The 19,506-nt window shown below is 37.0% G+C and overlaps 1 protein-coding gene across 7 annotated transcripts in view; it reads left to right on the top strand.

The window, feature by feature from the left end:
- The window catches only part of PUM2 (pumilio RNA binding family member 2), a 72,937-nt gene that overhangs the window by 30,047 nt on the left and 23,384 nt on the right, over nt 1-19,506 (top strand). For 5 of the 7 annotated variants that reach the window (XM_042803673.1, XM_042803671.1, XM_042803675.1 and 2 more), the window contains exons 3-11: nt 752-857; nt 1,143-1,330; nt 1,958-2,130; nt 5,428-5,698; nt 5,999-6,092; nt 7,989-8,114; nt 9,283-9,422; nt 11,131-11,269; nt 18,525-18,668. In XM_042803673.1, the coding sequence (XP_042659607.1) occupies nt 752-857; nt 1,143-1,330; nt 1,958-2,130; nt 5,428-5,698; nt 5,999-6,092; nt 7,989-8,114; nt 9,283-9,422; nt 11,131-11,269; nt 18,525-18,668 (1,381 nt within the window). The remainder of the gene's footprint in view (nt 1-751; nt 858-1,142; nt 1,331-1,957; nt 2,131-5,427; nt 5,699-5,998; nt 6,093-7,988; nt 8,115-9,282; nt 9,423-11,130; nt 11,270-18,524; nt 18,669-19,506) is intronic. The other 2 variants (XM_042803672.1, XM_042803674.1) reach the window with 1 other exon arrangement.

Here is a 19,506-nt window from a genome sequence, read left to right as displayed (position 1 = left end):
GAGATAGTCCTCCACAAACTTTCTCTGACATGAGTCCCTCCTACGGACCACATCATTTCCTTACACTGCTCTGACGTGGGGCACCAACTTTCTCCAACTGAAGTCCCTCCCACGGCTGCAGCCCTTCTTGAGATGCTCCGGTGTAGGACACCCCCGCATGCTGCAATCCTCCCAGCTCTGAACTACAACAGTGGGGGCTGCTTCTTCCCACAGTATCCTGGCCTCCTTCGGGAAGAGTCACCTTAAATATCCGTATGAGGCCCCTCACAGGCCATAAATCAGTGTCTGCTCCACTGTAGATCTTCATGGGTGGCAGGGGGAGCCTCCCTGCTGTCTCACCACAGGATACAGGGGGAGTCTCTGCTCCAGCACACCTCCCCCCATCCTTTCTTCATTTCTCCACTGACCTTGGTGTTCACGCAGCCGCCACAACTCCTCCTCACAAGTCCGACTCCTCCTCACCAGGTCCCTTCTTTAATACATTATCACAGAGGCGCAGCTGATTGTCTTGGCCTTGGTGCAGAGGTGGAGCTGACTTGGAGCAGGGGGAGCTTCGAGAAGCTTCTCACAGGGGGCCACTGCTGTAACTCCCCCACTCTACCTGCTTCCAAAAAACCGCACCCCTCACTCAAACCAAGGACAAGCTAACATTGGTATCTAAAATGTATTACTTGTATATTCTCTTAATATTGCTGTTTTTTGCCCATTTGTAAGTATATTTTTAAATAAAACCATTTGTTCTTTGGAACAGCTTTTACCTGCCAAAAAGTTTTGGGAACCTGATGATTCAGCAAAAGATGGACAAAAAGGGATATTCCTTGGTGATGAGTGGAGAGAGACTGCATGGGGAGCTCCTCGTAAGTGTTGGATGTATATGTATTGAAAAATCAGTCATGTTTACTAAATGTTATTTCAAACTAACATGAATTTAAATTGTGTATTAAATTCAGTTTTCCTTTAATTGTGAAAATGTATTCTGTACTGATTGTTGTGTGCCAATAACACTTTTCAAAACTGGCATTTGGAATTTTTTATTTAATTTAATTTTGGTCTTGTTTAATATTGCCTCTGTAATGAAATGCAAAAACATTGTGAGTTGTATTTTAAAAAATACAATAGTTTTATTTATTTGTTTTTAACAGACCATTCTATGTCCCAACCTATTATGGTACAGAGAAAGCCTGGACAGGGTTTTCATGGAAACAGTGAAGTAAATGCTGTATTGTCTCCACGATCAGAAAGTGGTGGCCTTGGAGTGAGCATGGTAGAATATGTGTTAAGTTCCTCTCCAGCTGATAAATTGGATTCCCGGTTTAGGAAAGGAGCTTTTGTAAGTAATGCATTGTGTTAAGCCTGCCTAGTTACCCTACTGTGATCTTACTGTCTTACATGGTTATATTTTCTACTCCATTTGTCCGTTTTCAGTTTTTTAACTCTTCTCTTTAGAAGGAAATATGTAGTTGCTGTCTGTCTGTCTTCCTTGGTTGGAGGGGGCCAAAGAGGGAAGTGGTTTGGGAAACTTGACTAAATAGCTGTCTTAAAAGTACTTTCCTAAGATAGGAAAAAGATTGTAAATAGCTTAATTTAAAATGTGTGATGGGCTTTATTCTAGATCTTCATATTCTGTGTTTCCATACGGGATTGTTTTGTAGTAGATGTTTTAACTGTATAAAATACACTTTATCTAATTTGAAGTGTTACTGCTTTAACAGCACCGCTATAGTTAAGGTTGAGTTAGCTCTTCCATTATAAATCTTGGCATTCCTTTTCACATTTTGGCAGTTATTAATTGCATGTGGTTGAAACTTGATGAGCAAGTTACCCACCAAATGCAATTTCATTGAAAACAAACTGTTTGTATTGTTTACATGCACTGTAGTGTAGAATTAGGTCACCTTGTGGTGTTCCTATTGTGTTTTGTTCAATATTCAGAATCAAACAGATTCTTTTTCCTCAGGGCACTAGAGATGCTGAAACAGATGGACCTGAGAAAGGAGATCAGAAAGGCAAGGCTTCTCCATTTGAGGAGGACAAAAACAGAGATCTTAAACAAGGAGATGATGAGGATGTTACTAAAATAAATGGCAGAGGTTTGCCAAATGGAATGGATGCCGATTGCAAAGATTTTAAGTAAGCTTTTAACTGTTTCTCAAGAAGATGAGCATGTCTCCTAAGGGCATTATTAGTGTTCTGGTTTGTGTGTCAGCTTTAAACATTACCCAGCTGCAGACTGATTCTTCCTACCTCATGTCCGCCCTTTCCCAGTGTGCCACATGTTTCTTAGAATGTCATTAGTGTGTGTGTCACTTCTCATGAGACAAATTCATCTTATTATAGTAATTATTCAAAGTAGATGGGTGTCTACAAAATGTGGTGAATTAAAGAGGGATGAAAATTTTAACCCTTTTAATTTCAAACTAAATTCCTTTCTCTCTCTGCTTCTTGTTAATACTCTAACTTTTTCATCTGATTGTTGTTGTGGAGAGCAAGTCCTACAGAATTTTAATTTTCCTTTTAATTTGCTAGTGGATACCACAGCCTAATACAATTATTTCCCCACAAAAGTCTTTATAGAAAACTTTTATTTGACTAAGGAGAAAGAATGTATTTCCCTATTCACACAGTTAAATGTCACCTTTTCATAATATAGAATGGTGGTGTGGTTTGGTTGTTTTCTTAGGGGAAAAAAAATTGGACCAAGCTCAAGCTTTTGAACTGTGAATCCTATATGACAACACATGAGCCTGTTTTTTTTCTTAATACTAATCTGCGTTTTAAATTGGGAATTTTTAAAGGACTAATCTTTGGTTTTAAATGACTGTGGTGCATTTGTAATTGTCATACAGAAGATTTAACAAGATCAGAAAACTAGAGTGCTGCTCATAAATTTGTATTAATGTGATGAACATAACCGAATAGTTATGGTTTCATTAGTTCATAATTGAACAAGTATATTAAAATGCATGTTTCAATCCCATACGTAAGTATTTCCTACCCTGTAAAAAATGTATTTACCTGAGGCTAAGAAAGGATTCAAGTCTATTTTTCAAAATGGTTATTGAAAATAATATAATACCAACCATATTAGAAAGTTCAAATTAACTCCTTTCGGATGCATGCTGCAATATGCACAATAAACAAAGTAACCTTCATTATTATATGCAGAAAATGCAGAATAAATTTTGTACTGCTTTTCTTTACCAGTATCTATTTCAATTTTTAAATAGTTGCTTGCGAAGTACTTTTTGTATCAGAGAGAAATTATTAAAAAATACACAAGTGCAAAAAAGCATCCAAAGCCAGTAAACCTCTCAAAAAAAAAAAAAAAAAAGGCCATCTAATTTAAATGGGCCGTATACAATGGTGGTATAAAACCCTCCAAACAGAGGTTTATAATTGAAGTATTGACACAACTTTAACTATAGCAACAGAACAGCACCAATATAAGGAGCAACTTATAGTAGGTAAAATAAGTATTAACAAAGAAACTTTGTCCTGTCCTCCTCTTTGTATTTTTACTGTACTTACAGCTTTTAAAAACTAAAATATATACTGAAATAACTGCATTTTTTCCTTTTCTTCTTTGCTTTGTTGATACCGTATGTCATTTGGGAAAAATAAGGAATACTAAATGACTTCAAACTCAAGTTTTGTACATTGATCAAGACGTGGTTTCTAGCTAGGATGCTTGGTTGGTAGCAAGTATGTTACAGATGATCGTCATGAGGTTAATTACTACATTTAAAAAAAATCTAGTGTAACTGCTTTATCTTTGAAGTATTTTGTTCAAAGTAATAATCATACAGTGTTGTTGAATAAACTTAATAAAAGATTGCTTTCTAGCTATACAGCTTTTAGACCCGGTTTCAGCAAATACTTAAGTACTATCAGACTTCTTTGCATTAATCTTGTTCTTCAGTGAGAAACAGATACTTCAACTTTGGAGCCCTGAAGAGGGAAGTGAACAGGTAGTACTAAGGCTGTGTCTCTGTCCTGGAATTAGCAGTACTGGTCTGGCAGCATACTGCTGGAATAAACATAGTTTCTTCTTGCAAGATAACATTTTGCATTTGATCCCAGTTTTCACAAATAATACAAACTTAACTGTACATTTTCTGAGAAATAATATATAATTATCAAGTTCTGCCAACACAGTAATGCTGTTAAGGGATCATAGATTCTCTCACACAGCTCCTGCCTAGTAGCTGACTTAAATTTTTGACAGTAGAAATTGGTAGTCTAAACAATGTGGCCTGACACAGAAAGTGAGGTACCACTCCAAATTATGGTACCCTAAATCTAACCAGATACAGGGTTTGGAATCTGTTCAGGATGTGAATCTGTTATCTCACTTCAGTTATTTGCCTGTAGGTGTTCATAGGTGCACAGAAGTTCCCTGTAGTCAGTGGGGATGTAGTCAGTACTACCAGTGATGATGAGACAATTCAGCTTTTACCCTAAAGTAAATACCTAGTGACTAGTCAGTTGAGTTGCTTTCTAGGCTCTGTCAGTAGTATTGGCTAGATTTTCATCCCCTCTGATGGAATTGAAACACTAATGCACCTAGCGACGTGGAAGTGTATCTATCTACATCTCAATCACCACCAGCCCTTCATATTTGGAAACTGAACTTTCAGGAGTTTGGCATAGTAAATGATTCCTAGCTCCATATCTCTGTCTTACTGTCAACAGAAATCAAACACCTACGTTTTGCTCCATCCTAAAGGTTTCTTCAGGAACAACTGTCTATATTTATTCTTAAGGAAACTGAGATGGAATCAGTGGGATTATATTAGGAACATTTTTTTTTTTCCCTGACCAATCATCTGGTATAGTGTAGTCTATCAAATGAGTTGCATAGAAAATTAAATGGTTTAGTCAAATGCTAAATGAGGCAGTTATTAGTCCATTTTATTTAAGGTAAAAATATGTATTCTTTGCTTTTGATACGTGAAAAATACTTGCTATGTTGTATGTGTGTCTTTTGCAGTTTAAGTTTTATTGTCTTTTTCTCTCCTTTGGCACGAGATGCACTTAACAATTTCCTTTTTTCTTAACTACCTCTCAGTGAGTTTTCTAATAATCCTGTCACTCCCAAAATGCAATAAAGAACCATCCCAAAAGTTACAGGTGACCACAGTTTACTTTATTTCACTCAAAACAGCCTCAAAGAGGTTTTTTTTTTTCTCACAGTGATTTGAAGAGCTGTATAGTCTTAAAGTTTTAAAAAATAAATACAATTATGCTTTGAAATGAAATGTCTCCTTCATTTTGAGCCATCAATGCATGCTGGTTAAAAGTCAGTCTGTCACTTCCCTTTGTAAAGTCTCTGAGTTCAGAGATCCTTTTAAAATAGAAATGCTGTACTCTGTCCATGGACAGCTCTATTTAAGACTGAGGAGTCTATCTTGAATTTTTTCTGAACAGTCGTACCCCTGGAAGTCGACAAGCCTCCCCAACAGAAGTAGCTGAACGCTTGGGCCCCAATCCCAGCACCACAGAAGGATTAGGTCCACTTCCTAATCCTACAGCCCACAAGCCTCTGGTAGAAGAGTTTTCAAATCCAGAAAATCAGAATCTAGATGCCATGGAACAAGTTGGTCTTGATTCTCTACAGTTTGACTATCCTGGCAATCAGGTACAAATGGACTCTTCAGGAGCTACTGTAGGACTTTTTGACTACAATTCTCAGCAGCAGGTTAGTACTGGACTTAAAAACATGTCAGATTGGTCCTTTAAGTTGTGCGTTACCCTCTTTGGTAATTGGTTATTTAAGTACATAATGCATTTAATTTTGGTTTGTCTGTGACTTAGTCAAAGGCAAATAAATGTGTATTTAATCTGGGAGAATAATGGTGCATAATTTTCTAGTTTAATAGCTTATTAGGATAGAAGATTGGTTTAAAATCTTTTTTTTTTGTTGTTTTAAGTAAATCCCAGTATATTGTAGCCCTGACTTTTGAAAACTGAAATTCATCTTTTTTTTCTTTTCCGATAGCTTTTCCAGAGGACTAATGCTCTGACTGTTCAACAGTTAACAGCAGCCCAGCAGCAGCAATACGCACTGGCTGCAGCTCAGCAGCCACACATAGGTGAGGTTTTTGTAAAGTCCAGTAGGCATTCCTGGCAAAAGCGGGTGTGTTTCTGGGATATAGTCTTTCAGTTTTACCCCCAGCATTCTAATTCAGGTACTGATCAATTGACCCATTTTATCAGTTCTCCTGAAGACTGCTCAGAATGACTACATAAGACTGTCCTGTCCTTGGAGAGTTTTCTGTGGTGTAAACTTTTTACCTACTTTGAACAGTTGTGTACAAGGAAATAAAAATGATTTTTGCTTGTGTAGCACAATAGTTGAATTTTGATGGGAGAAAAAGTAAAAAAGCTTTTCTGCTGTAAGTAGTGATAGAAAACACTAGCTTTATTTACTAAAATAACAAAAAATATGCAATTCTGTTATTCTGCTGCAGTCTAGTATTTTCAGTAATCCAGTTAAAAAACACTGTATAGTAGGATTTTGAAATTAAACTTTTGTGTTAATTTATTTTTCCTTGTTAATGGCAACTTTAAACAAGTAGCTCTTTATCCTTGCAGGTGCCTTGGTGATGGAATTAATTCTTTAGCAAGCATTTTTTTCCTGCCCCTTTAAAGTAATTGAGTGAATTAAATGCATAAATTTCTTAATGTGCTATCAACTGAACAAGGAGGATATATTTCAGTGGCATCAGTTTTGTCTGCCTCTGTGGGGAAGCTGTGTGTTTAGGGTGAGGGAGGTTGGAATGCACATGGAAGCAGTTCCTTATTCAAGGAAGGGAGCTTCTCAAATCCTGACGCTGTAGGACAGGTTTAAGGATTCCTGCCCTTCCCATTCTCCACCGTGAGGCTATCGAGATGTATGCACCTATTTCCTTCTTTAAGGGGAAAAAGTTCTCAGGATCAGAAGAGCAGGCAGAAATAGGAAACAGCATCTCCAAACGGATGTGTCCGTGTTCTCCCGTGATACGGTGACAATTAAGTTTTCCCACCTGCTTGTTTAGGTAAACTGTGAGGTCTGTTGAGACAGCGATTAGCAGCCTATAGCTGGGGTTTAAAAGTGTCAGCTCTTGAGTGTTACGTAGTTGACTAGTACAGCCTTAGAGCTGGGAGTGTGGTGGATGGTTTGTGTGAGTTCACAAGTCCTCTCTTCTGCCTTTTGACTTCTAAACTGCAGTTGTATATTGCTCCTTTGAAGTGCAGTCTGCTCTGATATGCATATTGATAGAAATTTAGCAAGAAGCCTCCTATTTGGAAGGAGGAACATAATTTGATGTGCTGTGCTTGCTGGACTAGTTGCTGCCTCGGTGTTGGAGAAAGTATGTGGACCTGACTGACAGGGGAAACTCTGGGTAGCGATGCTTGGTTTGATGACTGAGTTTCTTCGGTTGTCTCCTTCCATTACAGTCCTTATCAAATTTGGATTCATGAAAATAAGATCAGCATCTCATAACTGGCTGTTTAAAAGCCAAGTATCTGTTTTAAACTATGTGGTTAGATTTTTTTTTTTTTTTTACCTGTTGTCAGTAAAAAGGGATTTGTATCTCTGGCAGGTGATTCATTCTATCTGCTGATTCACTTAAGACAATAGATGATTTGCCTGATACAGATTTAGTTGTAAGATCAGTGTAACTTTTACCTTGCCCAACTTTAACTATCTAAATTCCACTCTGAATAATCCCTTCTATATAAAGGTAGATAGATACATAGAAGATAAATTTTCTTGGATTCTCTAGATCCAGCAAAACAAAGCTGTTAGGCCTTGGGATTAGTAAGAAAGGACTGGTGAGAAGGTGTGGAAGTGTTGGTTTCTGTAATGGTGTACCTGCTCTTAGAAAATTCCAAAGAACAAGCAGTTCTGATTTTAACAGATATGCTTTGTGATTTGATTGGTTTGAATATGATCATGCTTGCTAAGTATGTTAGCTATAATTAAACTCTGTTTATTACTGTAGCAGGCGTATTCTCAGCAGGCTTGGCTCCAGCTGCTTTTGTGCCAAACCCATACATTATCAGTGCTGCTCCTCCAGGTACTGACCCATACACTGCAGCTGGATTGGCTGCAGCAGCTACCCTAGCAGGTAACCGAACACTTTATAGTGTCTATCTTGATAATTTTATTGAACGAACTTAGAAAAAATCTGAAATCCATCCTGTTTATTCTCTGTAAATGTGTTTTTAGGAAGGAGGGGCTTGTAGGAAAATGAATACTGCGTTTTTGACAATTTTCACTAAAATGTAAAGGGATTCAATTTCTGTTATATCCAAACTCCAAGTATTTATTTCCATTGGACTTTTATATGCAACAGTTAGGTTTCTTCTGTTCTAAAAATGTTTATCCTTAATAAGGTTTCATCTGACAGTAGTAGTATGTATTATTTTCAAAACACGACACAGCCTTTCCTTCTATGTTTTTATTCGGTGCATTAATTTTCTAATTCCAGGTTTTCTCATTCCCAGTGAGCATGAGAATAAAGATGGTTTCCAGCGTGCCAACAGGCTCAGACAACAGATAAACCCCAAGCCCAGGAAAAACTCTTAAAATTAATAGATACCTCTGTGAAACACTACTGAGTATTCAAGTTCCAGCTAGTGCTCAGATCTGAGCATAACATTTTGGAAAAACTCCTGTATCTCCAGTTGGTAGTTTCACAGGAGAGGCAGTAGAAAGAACTAAAATATCTGTATACATAATGCATTATTTTTACAATACAGTGATACGGAGAGCTCATTCTTCTATATGTTCTTTATCAATAGACTGGAAGAGGTAAATGCCCACTCTGAGGAGTGTGACATAGTCAGGGGAGGCAGAGGCAGTAGTTGTGTTTATAACCAAAAGAAGCATACAGAAAGGAAGAACAACAGATGATCAAAGTCTCGGTCTATCACTATCAGGAGGATGAATTTGGTTCATTCTGTGATGTTTTGAAATCTTTTTTCCAACCCTGGCAACTGATTTTGAGCGTTCTTTGATATACAAGCTTTGGTTACTTGAAGTTTTTTCTTTGTAATCTGAGTCTCACAAGGGTATTCATTTTTTCATAAAGAAGGTGTGGTTTGATGTGAATCCTTTAAATTAACCCACTTGTGTTCATTTATCATTTTGGTTAATACAGGAATTAATTTCTTTTTAATACTGATTTCTGTTTTGACATTTAGAACATAGATTAATGAGGGATGCTACAAACAATATAGACAATTGTTTTAACTAGCTGCAATAGCTGGAATAATCATGTTTTCTGTTTTTAGGTCCTGCTGTGGTTCCACCTCAGTATTATGGTGTTCCATGGGGGGTGTATCCAGCCAATTTATTTCAACAGCAAGCTGCAGCAGCAAATACCACAGCAAATCAGCAAGCAGCTTCACAGGCACAACAGGGACAGCAACCGGTATGTCCTTCATAAAAAGGAGATATGCATTTAAAGCCTTACCTTAACATTTTCAGTATATAAAGATCAGCTTCTAGAAAATGTGATGTAATTCAGATGATGTTGTATCCAATAAATGAATTTCCTTACATTACTGATTATCATTGTCTTTAAAAATTCACTTACTGTATATTAAATATTCAACTTAATTTGCAGTCCCAATTTTTAAAATAAAAACCATTTTAAATAGTTCCTTTTATCCAGGTCACTGTGATGTCATGTTTATGTCTAGGTAATGCTGCGTGTACAGTTATTAAAAAATCAATGTAAAGTTAAAAACTAATATAGAAAGCTAACGTAAGGGGATGAAAAGAGATGTTTCAGTAATTAGGAGGATATTTGTCTAAGCTTGGGGAAAAATTGATTGGTGTTTTTATTAGCTGGAAAACTGAATGTTACGCGTTTTTCTTTGTGTCTTTAAAAAGTAGGGAAATAAATGTGTTATCAGTAGTTTTGTTGCTTCATGAGAAAGGAGGATTCCCCTGCATATTTTTCTGTGATGGAGTAATAGTATTACAACATCACCAGGTGCCATATTTTATTTTTGCCTGGGTAAGTCAAGATTAAGCAATTGTTACAAGAACTTGTTTAAATTTACATGTGTTTAAGTAACTTTAAAAGAAATGCTAATTTTCTGTTGTTACTCTGGATGCGTTTTTAAAGCCATTATATGATCTTTAAGTATAAACAAATGGCCTTTTTCCACAAAGGAAGAACCCAAATCTTATAATGATCTTATGCTTGAATGAATGTAAATTTTTCTTTTTTTATTAGCAATATGGTTAATTTCAATGCCATTCTTAAAAATTTAAGATGAGAATTCACTTTGGAGTTACCATGAAGTTCCACAGTAGCTTCATCACTGTTTTAATATTCAGGTGGATCTTTCCTCCCACTGATTGCTATCAGTGAACTTCATTGATACCTGAATGTGTATCATCTCTCCAGTGGTTTTTTTTTTTCCCTTTCTCTATATTAATACTGAATTTATGCAAATCACATGTAAGGTGTGTTGTGGGGATATATTGTAAATTGTATTTCTCTCATTTTTGACCTGGAAAATACTATGTTAACAAAGAGGAATAAAGTAGCTCCAAGAATTTAGATTGCTTTTCAGTCAGATTCCCAGAGATATGCTGTCAGAATGTAATAAAATAAGCCTGTGTTGCATGGTGATGGAGTGTTATGTGACTTCTTAAAACTTAGTGGGTGCATTTTTTACAGCAGTGTTGGCAGCATAATGTTATTTAGATGAGTTACTACAAGCTCTGAAGTATTCAGACTTACATCATTCAGTTGCCTGAAAATAATGTAAACAAATGCATTTATCAGGGAAGGACAGGCATTCAATTAATGAATAATGCAGATCATAAATGTATTGCTCATACAGATTTTCTTCCTTACTTTATACTCATTACCATTGATGAAACATGTATGAACTCTTGTCCAGAGCAGATACTTTATTGTCACATTTGTCAGCAAAGTAATTTATGCCTTTATTCTCTGTATGTAGCTATCCTTGAAACCGATAAGGTGAAGTATTTTCAAAATTAAATTCAGAGCTAAATGACATCGAGTATGCAAAGCAACTGTTCTAGGCCTTTTTTAGCATATAATGGGCTTGTTTTCTTACCTTTTAAGGAAAGAGTGTTGTATTGGTCTTTTCCAGGTTCTGCGTGCTGGTGCAACTCAGCGCCCACTTACTCCCAATCAGGGTCAGCAAGGGCAGCAGGCAGAGTCACTTGCAGCAGCTGCAGCAGCAAATCCAGCTTTGGCTTTTGGTCAGGGTCTTGCTACAGGCATGCCAGGTATGTATGTTATCAGTGGATTAAGAGAATCACTGAAAGTTAAAATATTGGTGTTAGATAAATTAACTATCAAAGTCCCGTTATATTTATGATAAACTGCTTAGAATTAATTTCTATATAGTTTTATGTTGTTCAGTTAAAATAGTGGCACAGAATTCTTAGAGCACAAGAAATTCCTCTGGCATTTTTTTATTTGGAGCATTTTCTCTGTATTTGTTGTTACAAATATATACGCAAGGACTATCGTAGATTTTTGCAGGATAATTTCATATCTAATGAAGCAACTACATGCTGCCTTAGAAGGTCATGAGTTGTCTGGTTATTCTGATGCAACAGGAAGTATCAATTTGTCTTTTTTAAGTAATTTTTTACTAGTGGCATATAATAGTAACAATAAAATCTAAAATTCCAAATCCAAATTTAGGAAATGTAAAAGAATATTACTGTTTAATTGTCTCTGAAGATCACAACATTCTTGAAAGTGGAAGCACTCCAAAGCTTGGAGCCTCATATCCTTTTAGCATGTGTGGCTTCTGACTTACCTGGGGAATGGTTAGTCTTAGTCTTAGTATGCATGTCATAAATGCACAATGTGTTAGCCTCACATTCAGCATCACTTTTAAGTTTTTGGTACAATTACTTGAGCAAGAACAATTTAAGTATGCTTGAGCATTCTTCAGTATGAAAGTTAAGATTTTACATAGTTAAGTTGGAGAGCATTGATGGCAGCTGCAAATGCATTTGACTTGTACAGGTTCTCTCCTCTGTCAGCACTGCAGTGAAACACCTCACAACCTGTAGAAGTTGGAGTTTGCTGATGGATGCTTTGGGCCTGCATTGTGCACTTTGCCTCACACTTAGCAGATTTTACACCTCTAGGTGCAGAACAGATGACTGGCTCTTGTCTTTTTCTTGTCTGTTTTGTTTTATAACTGCTATTTTTATTTCTTCTCATGCAGTAGTATCTTCAGCTTTTAGCGTCTTTCTCTTTCACCTAAAATGAGGAATCAACAAAGTGTACTGTCACAGCACCTGTCAGGTGGTATCTCTGCCTCACCAAAGCAGTGGAGAAGGCCTGCAAACAGTGAGGCATATCAGAGATGCTGTAAGCACCTTTGCAAAAGCCTCAAAGGCATAGCTGTAACTTTTTGTGTGTTGTTTAGGGGTGTGTGTATGGGTGTGTTTATAGTTACTTATTAGTTCTTGTTTTGGAGATGGAGCTCTAAGACTGCGGAGTGGTCCATGCCTTGTAAAGAGCCTGTGGCATTTAGCTTTAGTCAGATCAATGTCTGAGACCTTGACCCAGCCTGAATTTGTGGCTCCATTACAGGAAGACATAAAAAAGAGCATTATTTTCAAAAAGAAAAGTGTCTATCTTAATTCAAGGGTAGTTCTTAAAAGCCACAAAAAAGGCCCCCTTTCTAAACAGATGATTTAAAGTAATACTGAGTGGTCACATACATAAACTCAGTAATGCAAGAGTCTGTCCTGTGAAGATTGGACTTGAAGGTTTTTTTTTTAGTTCTTCCACAAGCCCCAAGAGGTTTTGCATGAGGGCAGGAACCTTTTTATTCAGCATCCATTGTAGGTTGCTTCTTTATCTCATCTGCTGCTTGCCTGTGTGGCCAGAGAAAAAATTTATTAATGTGAACGTATTTGAGACAATTATATAATAGGAATTTCGTGCAACTGGCTTTCAACCTTACTGACCACACTCTTACAGGGAATGGGGCTCAAAATATAAACAAAAAGGACACTTATTTTCTCAATCATCATAAGCTGGTTTTGCCGTGAGTCATAGGTAGCGCTGGTGATTCCTCTTTTTAGGTGAAGGAGAAGAATATAGGATGATGAAATTAATACAAGCCATTTCAGATGGGAATCATGATACTGTTTTAGATGTCTGTCTTGGAGCTAGATAGTTACGGCTCCTTTTACAGCTCATGAGGAGAAATAGGAACTCTTAGTCTTGATTCATCTGACTATATTTTAGTTACCTGATTTAGAATAAAGTGGGGTTTGCTTCATAGGTGCTGCCTTCTATTCACTTACTATGAAATTGAGTGAAGAATCACTAAATTACATCTAGATACCAAAATGTGATTAAGTGAATCCCAGGTAGTAACCACTGAACAACACACATAATGTAATAAACAAGCAGAAAATATGTGAAATTCTTGTTTCAATTGACTTATATATTTTACAAGAAAGTATAGGTCCAAATTGACTTTGAAGCTTTCAAATATTCTTTATAGAGAGAATATTTGTGGTTTGGCTTTGCTGCAAATTAATAAAAGAGAGCATATTATTCAGCTCATCTGTACTGCTGTCTTGAAATTGTTTCATGTGCTTTCTTCTTGCCACAGCCTTCATGTTGGTTGAAATTAATGAGCTATCCCAACTATGGGATTGTTTTATTTTTCAAATTTCATATTTCAACTATTTCTGTATTCATTATTTAGGGAGGTATATTCATGTAGCACTTAGGGTACATATCTATCTCAAGTGCAAAGAGATAATGTCTGAAATCCAGGTTACTTTTCATGTTTTTGTTAAGTCTTGTTTCTTTAAAACAATCAAAAGTGAAATACAGTTTATATTGGAGTTCTGCAATTACATTTTAAATTCTTCCAGTCCTAATTTAGCAAGTCTTTCAGTAACAATGATTCTTAAAAAAACAGTGTCTGATTGAATAAACGTGCAAGACAAAGACAGAGGTTTCTCCCAGCTGCGTCACACTATGATCAGTATATATTCTTTTCTACGAATAAAACCAGTCCTCATCGCAGACAACAGCTGGACGTGGCTGAATCATCTAGATTTAGGAATCTACCTGTGACCCCAGTTGTCTAAGGAGCCGTTGTGCTCAGTGGAGATCTCCCTAGTGCAATTGCTGTACAGAGGCTGCAGAGCTCCTCAGTTTACCCTAACATAGATGTGTAATGATGGGTCAGCTGCAGCCCTCCAGAGCCTTTGTTGACTGCGTTGGCTAGATCAGAAGCAACTTAGCGTTGTTGAATTCATGCAAGTGAAGCTGTTAGCACTGACTGTGCAACTAGCATGCAGGTGGGCATGTAAATGGAGTTGGCTGGAAAACACATCTAAAACGTTAAAATCAACAATTTCTGTCTGTTGGCATTGCATTTTTCATTACCTAGAGGAATTTGAAGTGTGACACTGCAGCGGGGTCATACATTCTGTGCCTCCAGGGAGTATGAAATAGAAGTCAAATTTAATTGTGGAAGACACAATGAGTTAAAGTATTGGCAAAGTTACAATGGTTATAGAAAGTAAATCATTTACTGGTAGGATAGTAAGTTCGGGATTTGATTTGTGAGAGGACAAGTGCAGAGATAAGTCTGTGCATATCTTCATCAGAACAAATTAAAGGTTATAGTGGTTCAGGTTTTGGTGAGCTTGGGAGACTGGAGTGAAGTCTTCCAGCATTTAAGAAAAGATGGAAGATTAAGAGCTGAATAAATTTTCAGATCTGTATTCAGAGGAAAGTAATTGGATCTTGGGAATGTCTAGAAGGGAGAAACTGTACATTTTCTACGTAGAGAGAGGTTTCTACAGTGACTTGCAGGTTATGTTCCTGAATGGGCGAGGGAGAGAGGTGCCAGGATGGTAGCATTAAAAGGGGCAGATAATTGAGTTGGCAGTAAGAAGTGTCACATCTGTTAACTTAAATTCAGTAGAGAGAAGTGAAAAACTCTGACATACGTTTGGGTGTCATCAGCAAGGGAAGTTGTACAGAGGGAAGGGAGTAGGAGATCTGGGCAGAGCTTTGTGGTATTACATACAAAAATGTGAGAAGAGAGTGTGAAGTATCCAGTGAAAGACACTGAAGAAATTACTAGATGGATAAGAGCAACACTAAGAATGAGCTGCAGGAGCCAAGAGAACAGATTTCCTCTCATTCTTTAAGAACATTTAAGGTTTGTGTGAAAAGAGTCCCGAAAGTTTTCAGAGTCTGTGGTTTTGGAGACATGTAGAAATCATTTCAGCAAAGCACAGTACTGGTAAAACAGATTGTTTACTTTCATATTCCTCGCTGATCTGGAGACAGTAAGTGTAGATAGAGCAGTTGAACTCTAAAATAAAAGGTGTGATCAGGAACTGATTAGGAAGCAGAGTATGTTTTAGTTTTTTGGTTGCAGTGGAAGACCACAGTAAGCTTGAATGTGAAGGCACTGAAATGAGCTTTGATAGTTGTTAATTCAGAGGGGAAATTGCACGGCCACAGGGAGATGATAATGTGATGGAGAGGTAATAAAAACTGAAACAGGAGGAGAGAGGAAATTAGAGAGGAGATCTGGCAAGTCACCATCTTATCTTTGATAAGAGAGAAGGCTGGGAAATAGTTTTTATCTTTGTGATCACCTTTCTGGGGTGGGGTGCAAGGTTTGTAGAATACAGTGAAGGAAGGGAAAGTAGAAGTCTTAAGTTTTGCTGTAAGGACCATTCTTCAGTTATTTGATCTGACATGGTCTCTCTGAAATAGCGTTTTTGATGTCAAAGCAAATAATTTTATACCTTTGAAGCTGCAGATTCACTTAGCAAGGTCTTGGCAATTTCACAAATGCATTGCTTTGTTTTAGTAGATTTGAGTAGAAAGCCGAGATGCCTTCTATTCCAGGTCAGAATGTATTCATTTCAGAGATTAGGAACACAGAAGCACCCATCACTTTTCACGCATAGCTTGAACCTTCTGCAACGGACAATATCTTGATGCTAATGACCTAGTTTATTATTACAAATTTTAAATGACCTGTTTGTGGGTGGCATCACAGATAAGATAGTGACAAGGAAGTAACAAGAGAAATTGGGCATTTTGTAATGTAAAAAGCAAGTGGAAATTGCTTCTGTTCTTTAGTTCAGCAGTCTTACTAGTCAATTATTTTAGAAGATCTAAAATTAATATATTGGACTTTATTGGTATTAATCTCAGTAAATTTAATTTACACAATACTGTGTAACTGTGTAAGTTATCTTTTTGGGTTGTTTGGTTGGTTGTTTTGTTTTGTTTTTTGTTTTCTCCTCTCTCCCCCCAACTATTTTGCATTGGAAAATAGGCTTGTTTACATTGTGGGCCTGAAGTCATATAAGATGCTGTGTATTGGTTTCAGATGAGCACAAGGGTGTAAATGTATGATCAGTCCTTTTTTTTATACAGCTATAGCATTACCCATGGGTTTGAACATTAGACGAGAGTAGGTGGACAGAGTAAATACTGGTAAGTATTAGCCAATTCTGAGTTCTGAAAAAGTTGTTTCATATGATACAGCAGTAACAAATGGCAGGACACCAACATAGTATTATCAATTGAACATGCTGTAAGTAAAAGTAGGAATTATGTACATACTAGTAATTAAACATTGCTAATGCATACAGGAACATATGTGGTATTATAAAGAGCTTTCCTACTCTGTCACTAATAATCTAATATTCTGTGCTGTGTTCTCTACAGAACTACAGTGAAACAGGCAGCAGTCACCTTTCCCTACCTTGTCAGTGTAACAACCTTTGTTAGTGGTGAAGGTGTGGGAACATCACAGCACACTTCTGTAGGTGGAAGAGGCAGTGGCACCTATAGCGAAGGTTTCCTGACCAGTTCAGTTGTAAGAACCTGGTTTGGTTGCCTTTATCCAAACTTTCAGACAAACTCCTTGGAGGACAGTTGTCTTCCTGTGCTGTTGGTGGGAAAGAGAAGGTAGATGTACCTGGAATGCAAAACAGGTAGTGAGCAGTGAGCATAAACAGGTTTGGAATGATAGTAATGACAAGTTTTCATAAGGAGCATAGTGCGTTCGTTCATCTCCAGAACTGTGAATTGGACCTAAATATCTGGATTTTTGTCATTCCTCTTCAGTTACTATCTGAGTCTCCTTCATATCTCCAGATTTTCATGGCGTGATAGAATTTGGACCTGTGTCTCCAGCTTCCCTGCAAAGTACCATAACCACCAGGCCAGTAGGCAGATTGTGTTTCCAGCTCTGTTTCTGGAGCAGGACTTCTAGGCAGAAGAGATCACACAGATGTTTTAGAAATTGAGGAGAAAATATGACTTAGAAGCCTGGAGATTGAGGTGCTCACCTGGAATTAGAAGCCCAGGTCTTCGTTCAGGTCCAAGTGTACTTCAGAGAGAGTTCTGCCAAACCTAGTTTTGAACATAAGTGGAAACTGAGTTAAAATAGCATGCAAAATCTTGGTACATGTACAAAAATAGATGTGTGATTTTTGCAATCTTGACTTTTTTCTTAATAGCATTAGTATATATTTGAACATGGGAGGAATACTGAAATTTTTTTGTGTTTTGTTTCATTGCTTTATAAGAATAGTCAACCTAAAAATTAGATGGTATTATATTTTCATTGTCAGTACCCTTTCTTAGGTTATCCTAGCTCTTGTCTTCTATTTTTTAGGGATTCTTTTTCCAATTCTTTTACTTCATTAGAAAGTGTCAGAGCTTTAAAATTAATTCTCTTGCTCTTGTCCCAAATAAAGGGGGGGGGGGGGGTGTTGGTGTTGGTTTCTTCTTTGAAACTTTTGCTTTCCTTCATTCATATCTTGTATCCTGTTTTCCTTCCTACATTTTCCTTTTTAAATTCCTCCTTTTTCTCCCCCGTTCTAACTCTTAACTGTCAACTGAATGAAATTATAGTTGGATCACAGTCTTTTTTATTTATTGTGAAACTGACTAGTCCAAGGTATTCCTGCATATACAGAATTCCTTTCCCAATGTGTTTTTGTAGATGGACTTCTAAGGGTGGCTAAGTAATGTATGGAATTGCCAAACTCGCATTTAGTTCATCCCTTTAATTGTACAGATTTTAGTACCTTTCCCATGTACAAAGGAGTTCAAGAGAAATGTAGAATATTTTAAATTGCTGAAAGAAGTGGATTTGATAGTGATTCAAATATGGCCAGTTGCATTGTTCCTGTACCTTTTTGTTATGGTGTTAGAAACTTACTTTGTTAACCGTGAAAATAAAATTCAACTTTAGACTACTAAATATAGCTGTTGTTCTAGTTTTAAAAAAAATTATGTAGAGCATTCCTAAATAAGATTTTGTCACACTGTTTTATGATGTTCACAGGGTGGTTTTTTATGTCCAGTTGATGTTCTAAGTCAATACAGCAGAAATGCTGTTTTCCCCCATGTAGTTTGTTGTCAGAATATTTCAAGGAGAGAAGAAATGCTGACTATACGAGTGAGTCTGAACTACTAATTCTTGTATTCTGTGTTATTTAGGCTATCAAGTACTAGCTCCCACTGCCTATTATGATCAGACTGGTGCCTTAGTAGTAGGCCCTGGAGCGAGAACTGGCCTTGGAGCACCAGTCAGATTGGTGGCCTCGACTCCTGTTATAATCAGCTCTGCAGCAGCACAAGCAGGTAAGTATTTGATCATGCATGGAGGTTTCTTCCACTTTTGTACTGAATCTTAACAGTAATGTTGGTTGATTACTGTTTGATACTGTTGATGTGTTCTGTACACATCTGTGAAGTTTTCTAGTTGTGAAGGATATACCATACGTGCTCTTCCTTAGTCTTTGTCTCTGAGAGACAGTGATGTTTCTCAGCGATGTAGTTTTCCTTTCTTAATTCAAATTTACAGTCTCTCCCCATACATATACAGGCATGTTTCTGCGAATGTTGGTGCTTGTCAGATATGAACATTTTCCTCTTTCCTCTCCCCATGCATATAACATGCCCTTCTCATTAGTCCCCTAAATGGTGTCCTCTAGGAAGCATCATTTCATTGCTTCGGCCTGGCAGAAGATGGAGTGCTCTGGGTCTTGCTATGCTTTTCTCTTGAAAAGTGTGGCAAGGAAAAAAACTATAGAATGGACAGCAGAAGAGGAGAATTAGTTATATTAAAAGTCTCTAGTTTTCTTCTTCTCTTTTTCTCTTCTTTTCTTTTTTCTCTTTTTATAGTGATAAGGTCTGGTACTACTTTACTGAACCATTATATTTATTGCATTCGCTAAATTAAAATCCAAAATACAGCAGGTTAATTAAATGAATCTGTCAGAAAATGAGATGTTAAATTAATCTATAAGCTTCTTTATGCAGAACTCACTTCTGACTTTAGTAGCTGAAGATGTCTTTGAATTACTCTTATCTGCAACTCTGCTAATGCAACTTTGGATATAAAAGTACAGTTCAGTAAACAGTAATATCTTATGTTTACACTGAAAATTCCCTCAATTACATTAACAGTTTTACAGCC

This window comes from Tyto alba, unplaced genomic scaffold (genome assembly GCF_018691265.1).
Source record: "Tyto alba isolate M040663 unplaced genomic scaffold, T.alba_DEE_v4.0 Super-Scaffold_40, whole genome shotgun sequence".
NCBI lineage: Eukaryota > Metazoa > Chordata > Aves > Strigiformes > Tytonidae > Tyto > Tyto alba.
The sequence above is the reverse complement of the archived record's forward strand: the minus strand, read 5'-3'. Positions and strand labels throughout refer to the sequence as shown.